The 11,423-nt window shown below is 61.6% G+C and overlaps 1 protein-coding gene across 1 annotated transcript; it reads right to left on the bottom strand.

The window, feature by feature from the left end:
* Nucleotides 1-518: 518 nt before the first annotated feature.
* Nucleotides 519-7,248, bottom strand: Sds (serine dehydratase). The gene is made up of 8 exons (XM_005336841.4): nt 7,130-7,248; nt 5,002-5,156; nt 4,338-4,377; nt 3,971-4,110; nt 3,797-3,888; nt 3,123-3,350; nt 1,448-1,572; nt 519-1,115 (listed from the first exon to the last, which is right to left on the bottom strand). Exons 2-8 carry the CDS (start codon nt 5,152-5,154, stop codon nt 907-909), a joined length of 987 nt encoding a protein of 328 aa, XP_005336898.2. The 5' UTR covers nt 5,155-5,156; nt 7,130-7,248; the 3' UTR covers nt 519-906.
* Nucleotides 7,249-11,423: the final 4,175 nt, after the last annotated feature.

Here is an 11,423-nt window from a genome sequence, read left to right on the forward strand (position 1 = left end):
GCTGGCCTTGAACTTGGGGTCCTCCCGCCTCAGCCTCCCCAGTCGCTGGGGTCATAGGTGTGTGCCCCTGCGCCTGGGCACAATGTGGGGTCACAAAAGCCAACCCTGTGGCCCCGCCCTGGCTGCGGGGGTCGGGGTCATGGAGGGGGCTCAGCTCAGGGACGCTCTCCCGTTCCCTGTGCGCCTTCGTGGGGAGCAGGGTCCATGTTTCTGGAGGGTCTACACACTGGTTTCAAGTCCGCCCAGGTTTTCCCTGTCCCCGAAACCTGTGTCCAGGGTCAGATGACACCCCTGGGTGTGGGGCCACACCACTGGGCTCCCAGGGCCTCTGACCCCCGGGGAGGACTGGACTCAGGGTGAGGCCGGCCTCTGCGCCCTGCTCCAGGCTGGTTCTGCCCCCAGCACAGGTGGCCCGTGGTCAGCAGGGCTCCCTCACCATGTCCCTCACCTGGGGACGACCCAGCAGGGCGCAGAGGCAGGGGCGAGACCACAAGGGACAGAAAGCCTCACAGTCGCTGTGTCATAAATACATAGTTGTCTTTTCCAGTGAAAAAGTGCTCGTTAGAAAAAGGAGTAGCTGGCCTCCAGGAGGGCGGCCGAGGGCCCCAGGCAGCTGAGGAGGTAGGGCCCGTGGTCCAGGCCCCCAGTGGCACTCAGCTCCTCCCCCCCTCGGGGTCCTGGTGTCACTTGTAGGCAGTCATCCTAGCAGGGGTGGCCAGGGACAGCTGCAGAGTGGCCACACAGATGCGAGGTTCAGTCCATGGCTGCGCCTGCTGCTGCCCACCTGGTCCTTGGCCCAGTGGCCAGTGACGCAGGTCCAGGCTCACGGCCAGGCCCAGGGCACTGCATGTGGGACTTGGGGACTCTGGCCCCAGGGTGGTCCGGCCAGGGGCACTGCGGGTGCCCTCATTTTGGTAGGCCATTCTTCATGCCCAGCTGTTCCTTGAGGGAGCACAGCTGGGCCAGGCTGATGTTGCTGCCCCCACAGACGATGACCACCAGGTTGGGCAGCGGGGCGCGCAGCTTCCCCTCCCCCTGCAGTTTCTTGACCACGTGGCTGTAGACGGCGGCCAGGGCTGCCCCGCAGGCCGGTTCCACCAGGATCTTCTCGTCATCTGCCAGGGACAGTGAGGGATGGTGGGCCCAGGGGAGTGGCAGGCCGCTGAGGGGACTTGGGGGCAGCGAGCCAGTCGGCTCTGAGCCCCGGAAGGTCCTGGGCCGCGCCTCCCACTGTCACCCTCAACAGGGGCCCGGGTTTCACCCTAGGTTGACATTGACTAGGGATCGCCATCGCCCAAGCCCCGGTTAAGGAGGGTCCTGAGGCACGGTCTGGGCGAGGGTGTCACAAGTGGTCACCTTCCACGAGTGGGGCGTTCCAGGTGAGGATGGGAGGCAGGGGACTGGGGTGAACGGGACCCCATGGTGCACTGAGGACAGTGGCACATACCCACAAACTTCTCGATGGCGGCCACAGCCTCCTGGTCCGAGACCACTTCAGAGAAGATGGGGTGCTCCCGAAACAGCTTCAGGGCCTGCGCGCTCACCGTGTTCACACCCAGAGCCTTGGCAACGCTGGCCGGAGCCGGGCAGCAGACAGGAGGGAGGCAGGGACGGGCGGGGGAGACAGGGTGGCTGTGAGCGGAGCCACAGCAGGTGGCAGGGACCCCAGACGGCGGGGTCTGCTGCGCACAGATGATTTGGGTCGGGGTCAGCAGTGTACATCTGTGTTGGACACTCGAGCAAAAGCACCCTGCCACCCCCACGGGAACCCCGCTCTGGTCCACCCAGTCAGTCCTCGCTGAGCCTCGCGCGGCCCTGCCGCCCCCTCCTGCCCTGTCCCTAAAGGCTCAGGGTGAAGGCTGCCTCCTCCAGGACGTCTTCCAGGGCTGCTCAGACCCTGACCTCAGGTGGCCCTGCCCACTGCAGCATCAGGCCAAGCACTTCCCCAGCGTCAGGGAATTGTGCTGTTATTCGTTGGTTTGACTTAACAGGTGGGAAATTGAGGCAGAACCTGCCGCCACTGCCCAAGGTCCACATGCCCAGGGACTGGCAGCGCTGGGGCTCTGAGCAGGGTCCATGTGACTCTGGGACCTTGCTGGAGGCTGTGTGGACACTCTCCCAGCCTCCCTGGGTGGCCACCGGTCCTATCCCCAGCTCATCTCCCAGGAGCATCTTGAGGGCGCCCCCGTGGCCCTAAGGCAGTTTACAGTAGGTGCTCAGCAGCGGCTTCTGCGCCAACCTGGCCGCGGCAGAGACCAGCCCGGCAGCCTCTAGGGAGGCCGGCTGGGAAACCCAAAGGTCCCCCGGGGCTCAGGCTCCCCTGTGCGCGCTGCCCTCTCTTCTAGCTGCCCCAGGGATGCCTGGCGCGAGGACATCTCCCCGTCCCCTGCAGCCAGGCGCGGCCACCTGACTAAGTTCTGGCCCGTGAGAAGTCATCGGAAGCACATGTCCCCAACTTGCCATGAGGTGTGCTTCACCAGGGAAGTGACGCACTTGGTGGAGACCGTCCTTGGAATCTTGGTTTGGACCTCTCCCCAGAGCATGGATTTGAGGTGCCATCCTTTCCTGCGGTGCCAGGCAGTGGCACACAGCTCTGGTCAGCTGATGGCAAGGGCCACCCGCTCTACGGCACTGTGCTGCTAAGTGGGGTGTCAGGTCGGATGTATGCAGCTCACATTTGACTTGAAATATTTTTAACAAATGATGGTTTATCAGGATGTCACCCTGGAGCAGTTATAAATCAAGGAACAGCTGCGCTTTGTGTCTTTAAAGGTGAGCGCCTAACCTTCTCTCCCTGCTTCCTTCTTCCTGCCTGATGGAGCGTGGACGTGATAGTTGGCATGCAAGCCACCATTTTGGACCATAAGGCCACATGCCAAAGACAGTAGAGCGAGATGCCCAAGGAACACTGGTCCCTGACTTTCTGGAATGGCTTCTGGATTTGCCACCTCTAGACTTTCATAGAGAGAAATCAAGTTCCATGTTGTTTAAGCCACTCACTGTCTGTGACCCCTGGCGAGTGACCAAAGCCTCGGGCTCCTCGCTGTGCAGTGGGTGGCCCCAGGAGCCAGCTCCCAGCCACCCTGAGGGAGGCTCCCCGGGGGGCACCTGCGGGCTCTCACCTGGTGATCCTGGGCAGGGAGACCAGCTTGCCCGCGGTGGTGGCGGCATGGAAGCTGTGGGCACCCATGGTCTCCATGGCGATGACAGGCACGTCCCCCCAGCCCACCTCCTGCAGCCCCTGGACCACTCCGCACAGCAGGCCCCCGCCGCCCACGGACAGCGCGATGGCGCCCGGCTTGGTGCCCAGGCTTTCCTTCAGCTCTCTGATGAGGGAGGTGTGGCCTTCCCTGGGGAGTGGCACCAGTGACAGGTCAGCGCTGGGCTTCCTGCAGGCACCCGGCAGGGCCCGGGGCACCCTGGCAGGTGGGTCAGCACGTGCTCTGGGGCTGGGCAGCTGGTCCCCTGCTCCAGGTGCCACCCTGACACCAGCCGCCAGGCTCTGTGTCTGCTTGGGGCCTTGCTCTGGCCACCAGTGCCAGCTACGAACGTGGCAACCGGCAGGGCTGAGAGGCCAGTGGCCAGGGCTGTGGGGCCGCTCCACACAGCTCCCAGGTCCCCGAGGGCCACCTGACTGCAGGACGCCTTTCCCTGGGCTTCCTCCCACTGTGCTCTCCCGTGGACAGGTCACGGGCACAGCCACGAGAACCGGCATCTCGCGTGGTGATGAGCATCGCAGCCCAGTGGTGCCCGGGAGTGGCCGCCTGCGTGCCAAGTGACCCCAAGCTGCACTCACCAGATGAGGGGGTCATCGAAGGGCGGGACGTAGACCCAGCCGGGGTTGTTCTTGGCCAGCGCCTTGGCCATCTCGAAGGCCTCGTCCAGCGCCTGCGAGGTCGGGGTGGGGACAGTCAAGGTGATGGGCCTGGTCGGCCGCCCGTGCCCCAACAGCCTGAGGGTGGGCACTCACCTCGCCCACCACCTCCACCATGGCGCCTTCCCCCTTGAGCCGCTCCACAGTGAGAGCCGGTGTGGTGCTGGGCACGACGATGGTGGCCGGGATGCCCAGCTTCCTGGCGGCGTACGCGGCCGCCATGCCTGCATTGCCCGCTGCAGGAGGGGTGGGCTGGAGGTCAGCACCCGAGGGCCAGGACTGCTGGCCCTCCACCTACAGCTCGGGCCTCCCCACACCCCACTGGCCTCCTCCTGGAATTCCAAACCCGGCTACTGCAAAGGTTTGCCACCCATCATGGCTGGGATACCTAGGGCCCAGAGAGGCGAAGCACCTGGCCTCAGCACACACAGCAGAGGACTGGAGGGGGAGGCTGGTCACTTACCAGAGGAGCACACAAAATGCTCACAGCCTTGCTCAGCCCACTGTGGGGAGAAGAAGGGAAGGGTCAGGTCCACCTCCATGTCTTTTCTTTCTTTTTTGTGTACTGGGGTTTGAATCCAGGGGAGCTCTGCCCTGGATCTACCATCCCAGCCCTTTTAATTTTGAGCAAGGGTATCACTAAATTGCTGAGGTTGGCCTCAAACTTTCAATCCTCCTGCCTCAACCTCCCAAGTTGCAGGGATGACAGGTGTGCCCCAGCAGGCTTGGCCTGCCTTCTCGTTTTCGCCTGGGCTCCTCCCTCCCCCTCGAATATCTCCTCTCCCTCCTCTTCCCCCTCCTCTCCCTCCTCCTTTCCCCTCTCTCCCTCCTCCTCCTCCTCTCCCTCCTCCTGCTCCCCTCCCCCCCCCTTCCCCTCCCTCTCCTCCGGGGTTTGTTCTGCTCTAGTCTCTCTGCGTCTTCCTTCCAGAGCCTGGCTCAGGGATGGCTCCATAGGGACCCTCGTGCACAGTCACCCGTTAGTCCGGGGACGTCCTAAGGTGGACGTGCAGTGCATGTGGGGAGCCGCCCCATAGCCTGCATCTCCTCTTGGTCCACCCAGCCCCGGCCCGGCCCTGTCCAGGAAGGGGTCTGCCACCTGCCCAGATGGCACCTGACCCATCCTGTACCGTCTTGCAGAGGTGCCCGATGCCCCGGATCTTGAAGGAGCCAGAGGGTTGGGCACTGTCCATCTTGAGATAGACGCTGGTGCCGGCCACTTTGGACAGGGCCATGCTGTCCCGGATGGGTGTCTTCACGTGCAGGGTCTCTCCAGACGCCATCGCTGGGACAAAGGTCAGAAGCCCGGAGGGTCAGGAGAGTGGACACCATGCTGGCTGTGGGCACCCCGAAGCCAGCGGCCCCGCCCCTCATTCCCCGGGGAGAAGGACAAAGTGGGTGGTAGAGTACAGGCGAAAGTGCCCAGGTCCCCACAGGCACAGTCCAGCTGCCTCCCCGGCAGGACCTCAGGACACTACCAAGAAACTGCTGGGCAGGGGGCTTCTCGGGAGGCCGCTCAGCCCCCGTGCCTCTGTGCTGGCTGGGTCTTGCCACAAACACAGACATTTCTGTCGTGCTGTGGATGGAGCCAGCCCGACTCCACTGTTGTCCTTAGTCATCACTCTCCACTGGTCAGCACGAGCCGGGCACCGTGATGTCATTCGGGGCTTTTCCCAATCCTGGGAGGCCACCACAGTCCTTCCCACCTGGACACACCTCTCATGAAGCCACACCGTGACAGGCAGGCCAAGCTTCCTCCCGAGCCCTGGGCTCCCGTGACTTGGGGGCAGGGACATTATGTGATGTCCAAGCTGTGGCATGTCAGCAATTGTTTAGCAATCAAGGGACTGAAAGCCCTGACGGTGACGCGGGCCACCTCTGTGACGTCCCTACTCTTGCCAGGGACCATTCCAAATGTCCAATGTGGAGCTGGGAAGGGAGGGACACAGCCACCTCTAGAGTCTGCAGGGTGGCTGCTGTCATCACTGCCCCAAGCCGAGGTCAGAACAGCCGGCTGGACCTCTGTGGGCTCCCTCCCTGGGTGGAGGCCCCTGGGGGTCCACCCAGGGCTGGGAGGTCCCAGCTGGCGGTGCTGTCCACTGTGAGACGTGGGGTAGGGGAGCTTCGCAGTGACTCTGGCTCAGCCGTCATCCCCCGCGCCCTGAGAGGACCCCAGGTAGGCCCCGCCCCCTTGAGCCCTGTCCAGCCCACAGCACCGCTGCCGGCTGCAGCCGTTTCTGGGTAGTTGGTGACACAGCGGCCACACCAGCATGTCCTAGGTCACAGCAGGGAGGCGGGGTAGGTCTGGGGCAGGCTTCCCGAGCTCAGGGTCTCCCCAGGACCCTGGTGTGGCTCAGGCCACCCCTCCTGTGCTGGCTCTGAGTGGTTACAGTGGAGATGGCCAAGAATCCAGCCCACGCACACCCCCGTGGCCTTTCCGTCCATCCCTCTCTCTTGCTGAAAGCCACAGGGAGACTCCTGCCCCCCAACTTGGCCCGGGGCAGAGGAGATCAGCAGGTGGTCAGCTCAGGGGCCTATCTGGGGTCCCCGCACCCCCCAAAAGCCTGGCACCAGGTGTGGCTAGCCCGTGCTCCACCTTCCCGTCCCTCGTCTGGGTGCTCCTGGCTCAGGAAGCCCCCTCCCCCAGACTGGCTCAGACACCTGGCCAGTGGGGGGTCCTGCACCAGCCTTGGTGCCCTCACATGTGGGAGCCCCAAGCTGCCTGGGCTGATGGGCCCCTGAGGCCTCCCCCCTTACATCTCCTGAATGCCATCAGAGAGCAGGGCCTGACCCCGGCAGTGGACGCTGGTTCTGACCCACAGACGAGGAGGCCTGCACAGCTCACCATGCCCTGGCTGCCAGTGCAGGAGCCCACCCCAGGGACCCCGGGACATCTGGAGGACCCTGTCCTGCAGGTCACAATTCTTCCCACAGATGTGGAGCCAGGTGGGGGGCCTGGCACAGGAAAGCCACCCCTGCCTCTGTGCACCCGCCTTGGCTTGTCACCCCCACCCTCGCCCTCTCACTGGGCCCGTGGCAGGTGCTCAGTAAATGTCACCTGTTATTATGAAGTGCTCTCTCATTTCATCTGCAGCAAGCTCCTACTGCCACCCCCAACTGACAGGTAGGAACACTGAGGCTCAGAGCGGGCCGTGCACCCAGCCGCTGGCTCCAGAGCACGTCACCAGCCCTGTCACCCCTTGTCCCCTGGCAAACCCTGGATGGTCCTGGGGTGTGACTGAGGATGGGGCCACTTACCAGGCACAGTGAACGAGCTGGATGTCTGGACAGAGCGAGGGAGCGAGAGGGAGATGGTGTTGATGGTCTCAGGGACCCAGGGAGGCAGCTGGACTGTCCTGAATCCTCCCTGGGCTCCTGCTTTATGCCTCCGGCAGCCAATGGGCTCGCAGGGCCGGCCCCGCCCCCGCCCCACCCCCGCCCTGCCCCTGTCAGAAGCTGGGGTTCCTGGAGGTGGGGAGCTGCTACGCTCCTGTCCACAGGGTCCTCCTGCCTTCCCCCCACCAGTGTCTTCACTTGCAAACAGGACAACACCTTTCCCAGGGACCATTATAATAAATCTAAAGTCCCTGGTGTTTGCTTGGCCTATGGTAGGTGACAGAGAAACAATAGCCACATTAATAAGTGTCCAGCCACAGAGGAGGTGGGGACTGTTATTACCGCCACCTCACAGCTGGGAGACGGGGGTTTCAGAGGTGGTCACTTGCCCCAGGTCACAGAGCTTGGAAGAGGCAGGAGTTGGCACGGGGACCCGGCAGCCTGACCCCCAAACTTGCGATCCAAGCACAGTTCTTCGTTGCTGTCCCCAGTCCTCCTTTGAGAGTCTTTTGGCACACGGGAGCAGGTGGCCAAGACTCAGGGGCTGGAGCTCCAGCCTGGCCTGTCGTGCACAGCTGTGTGGCCCTGGGCAAGCCGCTTTCGCCCCCTGCCACCATGGTGTGCTCACTTGTACAGTGGGTGACAATGGCATCTCCCTCCTGGTCTCAGAAGACAGGAGAAGGTATTACGTAAGGGGCCAGGAACTGAATGAGTGTACAGTAAGTTAGTCACCACCACCATCACCACCTCCATCACCACCATCACAACCATCACCACCACCACCAACATCACTATCATCACCATCATCACCACCATCACCACCATCATCACCACCACCATCACCACCACCACCAACATCACCACCACCATCACCACCACCATCATCATCACTAACACCACCACCACCACCACCACCACCACCAACATCACTATCATCACCATCATCACCACCACCATCATCATCACCACCATCACCACCACCACCAACATCACTATCATCACCATCATCACCACCACCATCATCATCACTAACACCACCACCACCACCACCACCAACACCAATATCACTATCATCATCACCATCACCACCACCACTATCATCACTATCACCAACATCACCACCACCACCACCAACATCACCACCATCATTATTGCCACCACCATCACTACCAACACCACCATCACTATCATCATCACCACAACCATCACCATCATTACCAACACCACCACCACCTCCACCATCACCAACACCATCAAGGAACTGGAGCATGTTGCATTTGAAAACTCCCTGCCCTAAACCAATCCTTGGGTCTGTCCCTGGCTGTGAGCAGAGGTCCGTCTGTCCACAGGCTCACACACACACACACACACACACACACACACACACACAGTCTGGCTGGTCTTTCCCTGGGCCTCTCAACAAAGCTCTCTTGTCGGCCGGCCAGGAGTAGAATGTTGATGAGCCGCAGGGCGACCAGGGCACACTCGGCTCGCACGGCCACGCCCCTCTGGGACAGGCTGTCCCGTTTTGCTGGCCCTCCCTGATTTTGCATGACATTTCCAAGCCCCCTCCCTAGCAGGATGTCCACGGGGGTGTGGGCTGGGGACACGAGGTGGCAGAGCTGGAGGGCTGTGGGCACCCTGCAGACAGCCGCTCTCTCGTGTCTGATTGTATACAGCCGGCACCCACGCGGCCAGAGCTGGGCCGATCCCACACCACGTGTCTGCCATGTGGGGTCGCCCACCCCAGGGGAGCAGGGGGCCCCCACATGGAAGGCGAGGAGACCGGCTCAGAGGCTGGGACGCCTGCCAAAGGCCAGCAGGTGGCAAGTGGCAGCTCGGGAGGGCGAATTCGGGGACTCTGAGTCCTTTGTGGACACAAGGCCAGTGGAGGTAGGGGACAGAGGGCACATGGCCAGCCTGGTCACATTCAGAAGCCCCAGATTTAGGTTTAAAGGGCATCTCCATATGAGGTAATGGTGGCCCAGGTGACAGGACTGAAGGGAGATATCCCCTTTGTCACCCTTCCTCCTTCATCTCCGTCTCGAGGATGCTGGGAAGGGAGCTGGGGCTGCAGGCGGCAGAGACCAGGGGACAACTCTCTCCTGAGATCTGCCTGTCTGTCCCACTTATTTCAACCAAGACGCGTCGTGTCATCGTTGGAACGGACGAATAAGAACCCAAGGGGACAGAGAGAAGGCGCCCGGCCCGTCCTGGCGCCCAGCCGGCCCTTCATGCCTGGAAAGAACAACTCGACCGGGAAAACAATTCACATGCCAGACAATTCACTCACGCACAGGGTCGAGACTTTGGAACCCGAAGAAACCCTGTGCCCGCAGCAGACGTTTCTCCTCCTCTCTCCCCTGCGCCCTGGTAACCGTCAATCCACCTGTCTCCAAGGCACTGCCTGCTCTTGGATCATTCTGCTTCCCCTGTGCCTGGCTTCTGTCCCTTAACAGTGTCTCCCAGGTTCCTCCATGTGGCAGCGTGATGCTGTACCCTTCCCTTTTAGAACACATAATATTTCATCATAAGGACATCACCACATTTTATTTATCTGTGCAAACATTTTCCAAGTTCAAATCAACTTGCTGTGTGACCTGTGTAATATGCAAGCACTTCTCTGTGCCTCCATATCTATGATTAGATTTGTTATAAGGCTTTAATAACTTAATTGATGTAAAACCGTCAGGATAGTGCCTGGTGCAGACTGTGTACTCAGGAAGCAATGGTCAGCTGGGCACGGTGGCACACACCTGTGATCGCAGCACCTTGGGGGCTGAGGCAGGAGGATGCTGAGTTCAAAGCCAGCCTGGGCAACTTAGTGAGGCTCTAAGCAGCTCAGTGAGATCCTGTCTCTAAATAAAACACAAAATAGGGCTGGGGACGTGGCTCAGTGGTGGAGCACCCCTGAGTTCAATCCCTGGCACCCCCAAAAAAAGCAATGGCCATTTTTCGTTCCTGGTGTTCAAAGAGCACTTGTGTCCCTGGCTCTGGGTGACGGACAGAGCACAGAAGCCTTCTTTTCCCACCTTGGAAAGGTCTTGGGAAGCGGAAGGGACTTCGAGGCCAGCCTCTCCCCATTAACAGATGGACAAACTGAGGACTCGCCCTGCCCCGGGGGAGGCAGGAACCTGGCTGGGGAACCTTGGCAAGCATCTCCCACGTCCCCACGTCCCATGTCCCCACGTCGGCTGCTGTTACATCACACCTTCCTGGGAAGTGTCCCCTGTCCCCGAGGACAGTCAGGTCAGAGTGTCCTTGGGAGCCAGGTGGGGATGTTTTCACAGCTGGGGGTGGGCGCTGTCCCCTGGCCTCCCTGGTTGGCAGGCAGCGCTGGTGTCTTTGATTAGCTCAGGTCTCAGAGTCCTGGGTCCATTCCCCTGGGCTGGCACTGCCACCCAGCTGTGTGACCTCAGGGTGGTCACCTCACGGCCCTGGCTTCCTTTCCCACCCTTGGAGATGGGGACAAAGACACGGCCAGGCATTGCCAGGTTAGAGGCTGGGCCTTAGCGAGGCACTGAGGCCAGCAGCTGTGCCTGTCCCCACCTTTTTCCTTGCCCCCCCACTGTCCCGGACTTTGGGGTCCCCCTTGGTGCTCAGCAGTCCTTCCTACCTGCTCCCCACTGTGCCTGGGCTGGAGCTCTGGGGTGCTCTGCAGCCAGGCGGCCCCGTCTCTCCCCAGTGGGGCCACAGCAGCCCAGAACGGGCTATACTGCCTCCTGCCTGCTCCCCGCAGCCTCCAACCACTTGCTCCTCCGTCCCTCACCGTACGGTATCCACTGCAGCCTGAGCTCCCGGCACCCAGAATCCAGCCAACCTCTACCGCTAGAGCCTGCCCAAGCCCTCGGATCCTGGGATCCTGGACCTCGGGTCTTCTTCCCACAGGTCCACCTGGCTCCCCTCCACACCCCTGGGTGTCGACCTGACTGTCACCTTCACGGAGGGGACGCCCTGGCCCCCATCTAAAACCACCCGCCCACCCTGTCTGCACAACTGGCCGCCCCCACACCCCGCTGGCCTGTGAATCCTCCTGCGCTGAATCCCCTGCACCCAGGACAGGCTTGGCACACAGTAGGTGCTCAGCAAACTCAGCTTCCTTATCTAACTGCGACTCCCCCAACCCCCTGGAGAAGTTAAATGACATTTTTTTCTTCGTGAAATGGATCCGATCCAGCCTGGTCTCCCTGTTTTGGACGCAGTGCACTTGGCTCCT

Source organism: Ictidomys tridecemlineatus, chromosome 2, assembly GCF_052094955.1.
Source record: "Ictidomys tridecemlineatus isolate mIctTri1 chromosome 2, mIctTri1.hap1, whole genome shotgun sequence".
In the NCBI taxonomy this organism is placed as follows: domain Eukaryota; kingdom Metazoa; phylum Chordata; class Mammalia; order Rodentia; family Sciuridae; genus Ictidomys; species Ictidomys tridecemlineatus.

Coding starts and splice junctions, on each gene's coding strand:
- Sds (XM_005336841.4), bottom strand. CDS start 5,154: ATGGCGTCTGGAGAGACCCTGCACGTGAAGACACCCATCCGGGACAGC. Junction 1,573..3,122: donor TCCCTGCCCAGGATCACCAG/GTGAGAGCCCGC, acceptor GGCTCCGGCCAG/CGTTGCCAAGGCTCTGGGTG. Junction 1,116..1,447: donor CGCCATCGAGAAGTTTGTGG/GTATGTGCCACT, acceptor TGTCCCTGGCAG/ATGACGAGAAGATCCTGGTG.